The 13,920-nt window shown below is 34.4% G+C and overlaps 1 protein-coding gene across 1 annotated transcript in view; it reads left to right on the top strand.

Moving 5' to 3' along the window:
* Positions 1-13,920, top strand: part of LOC131550814 (disintegrin and metalloproteinase domain-containing protein 12) — a 112,008-nt gene that overhangs the window by 75,972 nt on the left and 22,116 nt on the right. Inside the window, exons 7-11 of the mRNA XM_058793233.1 lie at positions 1,323-1,388; positions 2,676-2,747; positions 3,660-3,829; positions 4,077-4,161; positions 7,691-7,839. Of these exons, the coding sequence (XP_058649216.1) occupies positions 1,323-1,388; positions 2,676-2,747; positions 3,660-3,829; positions 4,077-4,161; positions 7,691-7,839 (542 nt within the window). The remainder of the gene's footprint in view (positions 1-1,322; positions 1,389-2,675; positions 2,748-3,659; positions 3,830-4,076; positions 4,162-7,690; positions 7,840-13,920) is intronic.

Raw genomic sequence — 13,920 nt, 5'->3', positions numbered from 1 at the left:
AACATCGAATTCTCAAAGATAAATCTACGAGTAAAAGATGCATACCTGACTTTATAGAAATACATAGTGTGAAGTATAGAGACACCACACTACGGGCTTCTGGCTACAGATCGCCCGATCCTTTTGCAACACTTCCTTAAGTACCCCAGAACAAGACCAACATCCCCGAGATGGAGACAGGAGCTAACGATTGGAATTTGCATTGACGAGTTAACACCTTTTGGGACAAAAGGTAATTTTGCATGGAAACCACTTGAAACTGACCTGCCCTCGACAGTATGCAAAATCTCTAAACTCTTAGGATCTGTATTACCTTTTAGTTTACTTCTTATAAGAATAAGACCATTGTACCAGTTGCCCTGAGACAATTCAAATGATACCAAACATGACTGTTAATATCACTTGCATTAATGTAGAACATTATATTCCACTATTGACCATTCTGAGTGAGTTGAGTGAAGGGAAGGATGGGTGAGGGAAGGAAGGGGTTGAAAATGCACTGATGCATATGTGAGAGAGGCGTTTTCCTGCATTTTCTCTCAGTGGGATGTGGAGACAGATGTCTGTATGTTAATACACCGTGTTGGTGTTGTCCATCTCAGAAGTTCAAAGTGTCTGAGGTTCTGTAATTCTTACATTGGAAACCAAAGAATTACCAATTAAAGAGTTATATGTACATAAAAAAGCTGAGAATTACTTGGGAAAAAAATTTCCCCTTAGCTGTAGGTCTCAAATATTGTTAAGGTTTACTAGACATTTGACTTATCTTGCACTATCCATATTTTATTTTATTTTATTTTATTTTGTCATATTTATAAAAAAATTAAAACTAAAACATTTTATTGTTTTTAAATATTTTTAATAATTTGTATAATTTTTTATATTGTATTTATAAAAAAAGAATGAGTAGGTAGGTGAGAATTACTTGAAAGACTCTGCATTTGAAAAAGAGACGTTTATAATATCTACAGTATAAAAGACAAGTGGGTCTTTCACACGAGTAAATGAGATTCCCAGGCAATCCGAAGGCTGTTAAAGGGAACTGTGTCCTGGAAAGCACATTGTGGTGCATCAGATTTAGTTTGAGGGCATTGCTGAGGATATTCAATCACACACTGCTCTGTTAATAGAGGGCACATTTGGAAGAGAGCTGAAGACCTCACCTCTGTTCCTTAAAGGCCATACAGACTCATAGCACTATGGGCCTTGGGAGATTTTATAAAAGCTTCCTGAGTGCATGGCTCTATTAACCGTGTCCTTCAGAAGAAGAGGGTGAAGTTCTCTCTTAATCATGTTCTTACTGTCGTTCTTCCTCCCTGCAGCGTAAAAGAGATGCTCAGAGCAGCACCAAGCATGTGGAGTTGATCATCGTGGCAGACAACCGCGAGGTAATGAAGAGACGCTCTTGACCTCACACGCATCTCCAACCTTCAGTCATCTAAATCAGCGGCTCTGAACTAGTGGGTCGTGACCCAAAAATGAAACGCAGATCTGCTTTACTTCGGTCAAAGACATCAGCGATGCTCAGAGAAAATGATAGCTAACCATATAATGCTGCTCATCCTCAAAACCCAAAACAAAACTACATAAAGTAAAAGAAAATTAGATCCAGACTATATGAAATATTGATTCACATGCAACAAAGATCAACGTGGTATTTCAGAAGCTGATTTATTGGCTGCCAAGAGCATGAAACCATCAATACGTCTATATCCATCCATCCATACACATATGTTTATAGATTTAAAAAAATAAAAGAACGTTTTTATAATTATTTTTATATTTTGACATTTAATTTAATTAGTCATTTTATGTGCTTTGTCATTGTTATTAGCGTTTGTTTTTATGAATGTTTCTAAATACTTTTATTTAAATTTCAGTTTTAGTTTTATTTCAGTTAGTATTTATAGTACTTATTTCAGTTGGTTACATTTCTAATTTCCATTTTGTACAAGTTTGTCATCTGATAGCTCATTTTTTTAATGTCTGCCTTATTTCAATTGACAATTTTTTTCAATTATTTATTTTTTAATTCTTTTAAATAATTTTAATAGTGTTTAAATAACTTTATGGCCCTGGACCAGCTGAGTTTCACCAAATTAAATCATTGTAACTCCATTCATTGGCGTGAGACTTCCATAGCTGTGTCAGTGCAAGGTCATGACCCCTTGACCCTGAGTTTAAGAAAGTCAAGAGGTCAAAGCAGATTAGAGGGTCATTGTTTGTTTGGACAAGAAATGAAGACACCCAGCTGTGATCACTTGACCTCATTACTGACTGTTTGTAATGTGCATTAAGAAACACTTTGTTTACGATATAATTCTTTCTGCCTTTCAAATATCCCGTCCTGGGGTGCTTTATGGACAAGAACAAAACCTGTTAAAGAAAGAGTTAGAAATGGAGCATTTCTTCTTGTCTTGCAAATCAAGACAGAGCTTCCATCCTGATTTTTGTCACTCCTGCAATAATCACAGAAATCATGCGTGACACATTTCCAGTCTGTGCTTTTATTTTGTAAAACTGACAGTCTGGACTTCAAACACTGCTGGTCGTGTTTGGCTCAACATCTTTGTGCCGCTGCCCGTGGAAAATGAATTACCTCATGTGACATTTACCACAGCCGGCCAATGAATGGCACATTTGGCTGCAGTTTAAAGACTTTTTTTGCATTTCAGTATCAGAAACAGGGGAAAGACGTGGAGAAAGTGAAACAGAGGCTTGCTGAAATAGCAAACTACGTGGACAAGGTAAACTTGGAAAGCATGTCAACATGCTTAATGAATGAATGAATAATTAATACTTGCAGAAAACACATCATTCTTATGTTAACTTGCAACGTTCTTTAGTCATTCTTATCTGCATTTTAGCATTCAAAAAACAAGCAAGAAAATTATACGTAGGTACATACTTGTGCAACAACATTAATGTATGTATTCAGTAGAAAACAAAATATATGCATATATTTCTATGTATGTGTGTCATATGTAATAATTATATAAAATACGAATAAATAAATGCAAATCAGATTACATAGTTGTAAGTCTGAATATACATATAGATACAAATCTAAATATATATAAATGTAGATTGTGAATATATAAAAGTGAATCTAATTATATAGTTGTGAGTCTGAAAATATAGATGTAAATCAGAATATACAGTTATTCATCTGAATGTGTACGTGTAAATTGTATATAGTTATAATTCTGAATGTAAATTGGAATATATAGATACAAGTCTGAATATAAAGATTCAAAACTGAATATATAAATGTAAATTGTGAATATATAGTTATAACTCTGACTATATAATTGTAAATTGGAATGTATTTATAACTCTTTAGTATATAGAGTTATAATTCTAAAAATATAAGTGCAAATTGCAATATTATAAATAGAATATTTATAAATACTGAATATATATATATATTGCAAATCTGAATATATATTATCTGCTTCTTAATATAATGCATGTTATTTAGTCAATTTCTATGTTTTTTTGATGATTTCTAGCATGTCTTAACTGGATGTGAAGCAATAATTTGGCAAAAAAAATTACACATGCAACTTGTGTATCTAAAGTGAGTTTTTGTCAGGTTTTACCCCTTGAAACATCTGCTAAAAGCTGCTTTGCTGATAGCAAGTGCTGCCATGTTTCAGTTTTACAGATCGCTGAATATCCGTGTGGCTCTGGTGGGGCTGGAGGTGTGGAGTGACGGAGACAAATGCTCCATCACACAGGATCCGTTCACATCGCTCCACGAGTTCCTGGACTGGAGAAAAGTCAAGCTGCTCCCGCAGAGACCCCACGATAACGCTCAGCTCATCAGGTTTGCCTGCTAAACGCGTTTACTGCTCAGGGCCGGCAGGTGGAAAACACAGCATGCGGTTTACCGCCAGAATCAATGCACTTTCCAGGAAGAATTACTTTACTATTTATTATTTTGAAATGTTGAAAAATGCATGAGGTTTTATTCACACATTTTTCATGTAAAACACTTTGTTTCTATTGAACCTTTACGCAGCCTGCTGTAGATGAACATGTGTGTCACATGACTTCCTGTTTCCTCTCTTCAGTGGCGTTTACTTCCAGGGCACCACCATCGGCATGGCTCCCATTATGAGCATGTGCACTGTGGAACAGTCAGGGGGCATCGTCATGGTGAGTGACATCTGTCAATCATTCCTGATGACAAGGAGGTTTATTGATATTTTTGAGCATTTCAAATTTATATTTATATTCATTTAATTAAAGTTGATTAATCTGAAACCAAAGAATCTTTTTTGTGCAATGTTTTGCTTTAAATGTGCATATACTATACACATACATATATTTATATATATTTATATATTTAATATAAATAAATTTTATATAAAAACACATATATTATTATATATTAGTGCTGTCAAATGATTAATCGCGATTAATCGCTTCCAAAATAAAAGTTTTTATTTACATAATATATGTATGTGTACTGTGTATATATATATATATATATATATATATATATATATATACTGTATAATGTATACTGTATATAAATACAAACACATGCATGAATATATTTAAGAAAAATATGTTATGTTTATATATTAAATATATTTATATATAATATAAAACATAAAAATATGAATATATATAAACATAAATATCTTCAAAATATATACTGTATGTGTGTGTATTTATATATATATATATACATAATAAATATACACAGTACACACATATATATATATATATATATATAATGTAAACAGAAACTTTTTTGGATGTGATTAATCATTTGACAGCACTATTATATATATATATATATATATATATATATATATAATGTGTCTGTGATATAAAAGCGTCTTTTATCTCTGTGTGTGTGTGTGCGTTTGTGTCAAACGATTAAAAAAATAACTAATTAATCACATTTTTCTGTAATTAATCGCATATTAAAATAATATATTATTTTGTCACATTGAATCTCTAAATTAACGTAGAAACAACATAAAGATGGTATATTTTAAATGTTTTTAATGTCTGGAAGTACATTTTCCCCTTAATTTTACCCATTTATTATAACCAATGAACATTACAGTATCATTTAAAGCCATTATTTTTGACATTTAATAGGCTTTGAAATGTTATATATATATGTGTGTTATAAATTATATATATGTATATATATTTAGAATTTAGTTTTATGTATTTCACATCATATCTCTATTATATGTATTTTTAGTCCCGTTGCAAGCATGATTTAGTTCTTGAATCCAGAGGTCACCTGAGGTTGCTGTGGTTTCTAACTTTTAGATGATCATCTCCTTTTTTACTGTGTCAAATGAGGACAGTAACTCATTCAGCACGGCCGTCTTGAGATGCTTCCCTTAAATCAACCCAACACACTGATCACACAGCAGCACTCCACGATAACATCCTGCTGAGACACAAAATCAGAGCAGAGCGTCTGTGGTCGAGGGAAAGCGCTGTATGTTCCTGATCAGCAAATACTTTGAAGTTAGTTAAACTCTTGTCGTATTTATAGCCAGCTACCTGACTAAAAACACCTCTGGTTTAATACCACAGACAATTCCAACTATTCTGCTTGCGTGTGTTTCATGTGTAAAATTGACCATCTCAATATTCGTCTTTTGATTGAGGGCCTCATTATATGAAGCTTCTCCATTATAGATCATTATGGTCATATGCGGTTTCTACCAAAAGATTTTGTCTTTGTCAGTCAAAACAGCGGACATGCATGTTTTCTTCATTGACTCATTCATCGGATGCGTTTTATTTCCTTTGGCCGCCTCTTGAATGTCAGACTTTTGTTTTTGCTGTTTGATTGAGTGGATTTGCCACCATAAAAGCCACAGTATTTCACCAAAACGTGGCATGATCTCATGTCATCTTGTGTTCGGATGAGGTTTTGTCCTCATTTGACCAGTTCCCACTAAACCAAACTAAAGCTTCCTGAAAATGCAATGAGATACACAGACACCAGCAGATTATATGATTGTGTTCAGCTCCCCAGACCGTCAGATTTCTTCAATCTCACATCCACTGGAAATAAAACTCACAAAATGACATCAAAAGAGATTAAATAGAGCGCAAATGGAGACTTTTCCTTGAGTCTTCTGCTTCTGTGATTTTTATGCTCCAAAAAAAACACCCAGCAATCTTAAATTTGTGTCCTCTAGAGTGAGAAAATTGCAACTTTTGCCACATTGCGTTCAGACATAAGCATCTTTTGACCAATGAGGCTTTTGGAAATCCAATTTTCTGTTTTCCCGCTTGGTTTCAAACTGATGTGGTTCTTTCAACACTCTCTAAATGGACTTTACACACTCCTGTCCGTTAAACGCTCCTCTAGTGTGAAAGCAAATTGCATCATGCATATTTAAATGAGGTCATTCTTTTGTTGACAAACGTGCATGCTTTCTATGCAAATGAGGCTCATTATAGAATGTGCTGGATTCATAAGCATCAGCAGTTTTGCCTGACACTGTTATAAATGCCCAAAGCTGGCAGGAGAGTTGTGTATAGTTATATGTGATCATGCCAGCAATAATTGTAAATAGTTTTTTAATGTGTACCTTATAGGCAATATAATCTACGGTTCAAAAGTTTGAGGTTGGTAAAATGTAAAAATATTTTTAAAAGAAGACACTTTTGCTCCCTGAGGCTGCATTTATTTGATTAAAAAAAAAACAAAAAAACTGTAAAAACAGTAAATTTTTTTTTACAATTTAAAAAAAAATCTGTTTTCTGTTTTAAAATATTTTAAAATGTAATTTATTACTCATCATTACTCCAGTATTCAGTGTCACGATCCTTCAGAAATCATTCTAAAATTAAAGTAACATGAAATTTTGAAGACTAGAACAGTATTTTCTTGTCAGATGTACTCTGTTAATGTGTTTTATTATACTTTTTTTTTACAGTGTATTTTTGTAGAAACCATGATTTTATTCAGGATTTTTGATGAATAAAAGTTCAAAAGAGTAGCATTTATTTGAAATAGAAATCTTTTGATTATAAAAGTCTTTACTGTCACTTTTGATCATTTTAATGCACCCTTGATGAATAAAATAATAAATTTTTAACTGACCCCAAACTTTTAAAATAATTTTTGTTCCAGTGTTTGGTTTCTGAGTCTCTTTAGCTCTGAAAGAGCACCTTCTGAGCAATAAAACTTTCCTCTGCACACACGCTCATAATCACTCAGAACTGAACTGGATCTGGCGGTTTTCCCTCCTTTTAATTTGGTTTTCACGTGTTTGGCAGACACGTCCCCACCAAAGCGACTGTAATTGTGTCTGTCCTGCCTCATCAGCACACACCCTTCCCCAAACAAAGCCTGCAGAACGGTCTGCAATTATAGCAGCGGATCTCCAGTTATGCTGCTCTGACGGATTTGTGGAAAAGTAATTATAAAAGCTGTTAGCGTCTGCTCATTACGGATCTTGTGAAACCGTTTTCTGAGAGAAAAACAAGCTCGCAGGAGGAGAGATGTGGGGATAAATGTAATCTGGGGAGGGAAGGTGGAACAGGACGGATAACACCTCTCGGGTCTCTGGGGTCGCGGAGGAAGAAATTGCTCTTGTTTGTTTTAAATTGAAATTGATTGCTTATTTGAATTCACCAAGCATTTATTTTTATTGTGTTTGACTGATGGTTTCTCACTCTCCCGGTCTTCTAGGATCACTCTGATAATCCTCTCGGTGCTGCGGTTACTTTGGCCCATGAGCTCGGACACAACTTCGGCATGAACCACGACACGCCGGAGCGCGGCTGCGGCTGCAGAGCCACCGTGGACCGCGGCGGGTGTATCATGACCCCCTCCACCGGGTGAGAAAACTGCATTGGTTCTGCAAATGGGATCCTTAAAGCTGATGAGTGTAGTTGGTTTTTATGTTCCAATATTCCTTTATTTGGTTAATGTGCTATAATAAGGACATTCGCAATTTCGCACCGTGGATCTGTTCTGGTCTGAGTCTTAACCATTGGTGTGAGTTTGGGGGTGAGGCTTCCTGCTTTTTCAACCCAAAGACAGACATGTTTGGAAAACATTATTTTTGCTGTAATGTATATATATGATTAAAAAAAAAGAAAGAAAAAAAAAGATAATTGTCCGCAAATTCATTTTCCAAACCAGTTAATCTCTGTATGGTCGCTGGTGTCCCAGTATCGTCTGGTGTTAATGAAATTTTTTTTATAAAATAATAATAATATATTAATATTATATTAATATATTTTCAATATTCAAAGATGTTAGTGTGATATGGTGTGATTATTGGTGTAATATTTAATTATTTTAATTTTCTTTATTTTTAAAATTGATATTTCTTACAAATATTAAAGGTAAGCAATTTCTGGTTGCCAATGTTGATATTTGAAATCACCAAAACAAACACGCCCCTACCCCAAAAGGGTCTCGCCCCTATTTTGATAGCTCCACCCCACACATATGTAGCCTATGCAACCCAGGCAACGATTAGTTCTGTGAAACAAAGCAAAACCAATGTTACACCGTGTCTACACCGGACGTGAGCGGCACGCCAAAATACTATAGAAGTCATTATAATCAGTGATGCTGTCTACACTGGATGCTGCGCAGTGTGACAAATCTCCGACAGAAAACTGCTGCCATAGTTATTGTGATTCGTTGTATTTATGACAAGCTGACACAAATTTCAAATGATTTTCAACGGTTGCTTTATCGCGTCCAGTGTAGGCAGACTTTAGCTGTTGCGATGCGGCGTGTCCGGTGTAGACATGGTGTTACTTACCTATCGAGAAGAAACAAAGCAACTTCGGTGTCCGATCGCAGGCCTTCCGCTCCTTGAGTTCTCTCCAGCGCTGGAAAGCTGATCCGATATTTACATGGGTCCTACTTCTTGCCTTATCGTTCCGCAGACGTTTTCCTCTTTTGATTTTATCCGCCATCTCTATCTTTCTTTGTTCAGCTCGGCTAATGTCTGTCCTGTGCACTGAACGCTCTCTCCTTCACATCATGAGTAGACACGCCCCTTACTGCTGATTGGCTACAAGTTTGTTTTGGTACTCAGTCCCGACTCAGTTTTCTAAAGCGTTTTTGAAAAATTACATACCCCACCTTTAATATATTTTAGTGCCATTAATTCTTTACAAATATTTTACATTTTAATTTGTAAAAAATATCAATACATTTTAAAAATTAATACATTTTGGTGTTATATAGTGTTGACAATTTTTTAAATATTAAAAAATATGAATATTCCATATAACTATGACAAATATTTTTGTATTTTTAAATATTAATATATATATATATTTTTTTTTAAATATTAATATATATATATATATATATATATATATATATATTTTTTTTTAAATATTAATATATTTTTTTAACTAATCTAAAAGAAGTGTGAGGTTTCATAAGAAGCCAATTATAAAATATGTAATTAATCTATAATACAGTATATATAAAAAAAGTTTTTTCTTAAAGGAACGGTTTACCTAAAAATTTTAACTCTGTCATTTTCTCACCCTAATTTTGTTCCAAATCTGTATGACTGTTTTTCCTCAGAAAAACTCAAAAGAAGATATTGTGAAAAAATTTATGTTTTTATTAAAGTAATTGACCATTTTATTTTTGTGAAAGTCATCAGAGTTTGTTGTTATTTGGATGCTATTTTTTTTATTTTTTTTTTGCTTTCAGCAGAAGAACAAACAACCCACAGTAAAAGTTCTGTGTAAAATCCAGTCAAACCCATCAGCTGACTTTGAGTGTGAATCGGTTTCTTATTCCGTTTTACCCAGAATTGCTGGCCTGCTCGGCACATGACGGCTCTGTCTGTTTGTTAGCGGGTCGCTCTGTTTCTGCCTCATTACTCCATAATGAGCTCCATTTGGTCATCTGCACAACAGCACACTTTAACACCCCACCCAGCGGGACAGCATTAGCTTTTAGCCACACTCTCATTAGCATGCTTCCAGTTGACCCCGCTGGTTCATGACGTCTGCGTCGCACAAACCAGCTGAGAGTTGTTTCATAAACACATCAGAGCTTGTGCAACTTGTTGCTTATTTATTCTGTCATCTGTTAGACGGGTCGACCGGTTTTATGGTCAGATGTTCTGAGAGCTGTGATGAAGAAACAACTCTAAACACATTCATACTAAACATGGAGACAATTTTAGCACACACTGATTAAATTCGTTAAACAATAAGGGTTTGATTAAACTCTTTTCAGGAATAAACTGTCACACTTGTTTAGCAGCACATGTTTACTCATCAGAAAGTGATTGTGAATTTCTGGGAATGTTATTGTTTTATGTATCAGGGATATTAAAGTTAATTTAATCTAAAACTAAAAACATATACTGTATATGGTATAGTGCTGTAACAGACGTGATTTCTCACAACACCTATTTCAGATAAAGACATTTAAAGTGTGGCGTTCCCAAAAAAACGGCTTGCAGCAGTTTTGAGACTGTAATAGTAGTCGTCTTGTGTGATTCCAGGCAAGTAAATCACACATTTGCAGTCCATGTTCAATTTTCTCATGAGGCAGATGGTTGTGCATCGGCCAACTCAATCCCAGCATCCTCTAGTGTGTATCAGTTCATCCGCACCAGTGTTTTAGCTGGACGGCACCCATGAAAAACCCGTAACGCGACGCTCCATGATGTGCTCATAAAGAGCTGTCATGAAGGACCGGATGAGTAAAACAGATCTGATCCAGAGAGACAGGAAATGAGAAACATATTTGTCATGTATTTGTTCAAATGAGAATCTGGAATCAGACAATTAAGAGGGATATTTCTTCCATTACAGCGCATTAGTCTGCATCTCCTCTCACAGAGCTTTCATAGATCAAAGCGTCATTGAATTTAACATCATAGCAGGTGCTCGTTTATGAGCTTCACATCTATGTAATTGCATTAATTAAGACGTGAGTGGTGAAAATCCCTCTGAGGTTTGAAGCAGCTCCTTCAGTCCTGCAGGTTTGATGAATCTAATCTCAAGTAGCCGGACTTTATCTGCACACAGCGCGTGATCAGCGGCTTATTCTGAAGAAGCACCGCCCACTTAGACAGGATGAGACCCAGTATGAAGTTTTTAATGTGATGCTTTCGAGCTGGTAGATCTGAATTGACTATGAGTGTGAATTTGAACTGAATAGGTCCAGTTCAATTGGAATGACAAGAACAAAAATGTCCTGAATTGTTCTTTAAAGACATTTAACTTTAAGATAATGCATTCTATGAAGCCTTCTTCCACCCTGTTTCACAAAAGTTTGAATTTATTCAAAGTAATTGTCTTTGTAAAAATACATATTTAAATATACATTTAAATAAATTGACCTTTGTCAGTAAATAATTACATTTTATCAAAATGTTTGTGCAAATACTTTATAATTAGTAGATCATATAGGTCATAAATGCATAAGAAAACTGTAGTTGAGTATTCCCAGAATCAAAATTAAGGGGAAAAAAATACTCATCAGAGCTTCATTTTTTAAAATGTATTTAGTTGTATATTTAAATTTAAATTAAAAAATTACAGTAAAGTACATATGTTTTTTTTTTGTTTTTTTTAAGTATTTTAATAAATATAATTTATTATTTTATAAATACACTTTTCTGTTTCAGACTGGAAAACAACCGCAGTTCAACCTGTGTTGAATTAAAAAAAAACTCAAAATTTTTATTAAGAATTCTGATTAATACACGATACACATATATAAACTTATAATTTATTATAATTTAATTATTTATTTATTTAAATTATACTTTCACTCAATTCTACTTGCTGTTTGCTACCTCAATTCAAATTCATTTAGCATTTTAGAACTGAATTCTAATTTATTTATCTCATTTCATTTCCGTTTCAGTTAAATTAATTAATTAATTTAAGTTTGTGGTTGGAAACAACTATAAATAAATAAATAAATAAATAAAATCAGAAGGCCAGGGACCAAAGACAACATAATCAAAACTTACAAAAGTTAAACAAAACTTGGTTACACTTTATGTTGATAGTTCACTTTAGACATTCTATAGGTAACTTTGTAATTAATTCTCATTAATTTGCAACTATATGTCTACTAACTCTCAGTAGGGTAGGTTTAGGGTTAGTAGAATAAGTTGACATATACTTGCAAAGTTTCTGATAGTCAGTATGTTGTATGTTGTGGACCCATCAAAATAAAGTGTTAGAAGATATTAAGCAGTTACTGCAAAGTTAATTACTGTTAGTAGAATGTCTAAAGTGGACTATCGAAATAAAGTGTTACCCAAAACTTAGAAAATACAATGAAAGTCAATGGGGTCCAATGTTGTTTGGACCCCAATGTTCGCCTTTAACGTTCATGCATGAGGAAGAGTAAATTAACAGAACTCAACATTTTTAAATGAGCTATGCGTTTAAATATTACAGAAATACTGATGTAGCATCACAGCAGAACTCTGTAGGCTACTCTCTCTATTGAGCCCACAGCTGCTGCGGCTCCTAACGCTGCTATATTTGTTCCTGTGGTTCTATAGAGCGTTTGGAAGCTTCTCATTCCCTCAAAGAGAACAAACCGCACTCACAGCGAGATCTCTGAGCCCGTGGCAGCGTCTCCATTATGTGGGCCTCCTGTTGAGCCCAGTCCAGAGGAGGTGTTTGAGAGCTTAGACACACTCGAGTCGCTGTGGCTTATCGCTGAGCGCTGATCTCTGCGTTGGCATCAGGAGGCAGGAGGAAGCATCTGCTTATCTCTCACCCTCCCGCAGGCTCATGCCACCCTGGCGCTGGCCGTCGCGGGTACAGTCGGTCCAGTGAGCGTGAGGGCCGACGCGAGCCAGATTTCCGCGCTTACGTTTGCCCCGTGGACTCAGTGCACTTGCCAGGAACGAAGCGAACATCACAGTATTCGGTGGCTCTGATGCATATTAATGGCCACAGCAAAGCCAACTGGATTCTGAAGCAAACGCTGGTCCATGCTGAAAAGATAAGCTGTAGATCTGAGGATGTAGGAGGTAAACGCTGCCCAGCTCTTTGCTTGATGGTTGGCAGAGTTTGAGTTTCAAAACTGAATTTATTGAACACTTGTTCAGTTTAAAGAGATAGTTCACCCAAAAATGACAATGCTGCTATTGTTTTGTCATTGCAAACCTTTATGAATGTCATACAGGTTATGTAAAAGGAAAGAAACATCATTGTGGCAGTGAGCTTTACATACTTTTATCTCCAGAAATGAAACAATCTACTGATATTTTGCTGGTTTTACAACCCAGTTTGAATTACTATGCTGATCTGCACTGGTTTTCTGCTGGTCTAAACCAGCTCAGCCGTGCTGTTCAGTAGCCAAATGTGGTAGAGATGAGTGGCAAATATGAATGTTAATCGCGATTAATCGTATCTAAAATAAAAGTGTGTGTACTGTGTATATTTATTATGTATATATAAATACACACACATACAGTATATATCTTGAAAACATTTACATGTATTTACTTGTATATATTTATATTCATATAATTTATATTATATATAAATATATTTAATATATAAACATAACATATTTTTCTTAAATATATGCGCGCAAGTGTTTGTATTTATATATACATAATAAATATACACAGTACACACACACACACACACACACACAAGTATATTATGTAAACAAAAACTTTTACTTTGGAAGCCATTAATCGCAATTGATCATTTGACAGCACTAAATATAATGTAATAAGAATATAAAAATAAAATACATATTTTGCATGAATTTAGCAGGAAAATTCTTGCGCTTTAAATTATGAAAAGGAAAACAAATGTATATTATTTTCTATTTATCTTTTTCTACATTTTATTTTATTTGTATTTATATTTTACTATTTGTATTTTATTAATTGGCATAAAACTGCATGAATTTTCAGTTTATATGTACAGGCACAC

This window comes from Onychostoma macrolepis, chromosome 12 (genome assembly GCF_012432095.1).
Source record: "Onychostoma macrolepis isolate SWU-2019 chromosome 12, ASM1243209v1, whole genome shotgun sequence".
Classification (NCBI taxonomy): domain Eukaryota; kingdom Metazoa; phylum Chordata; class Actinopteri; order Cypriniformes; family Cyprinidae; genus Onychostoma; species Onychostoma macrolepis.
Note: the sequence above shows the minus strand (reverse complement) of the source record. Positions and strands in the feature narration are given on the sequence as shown.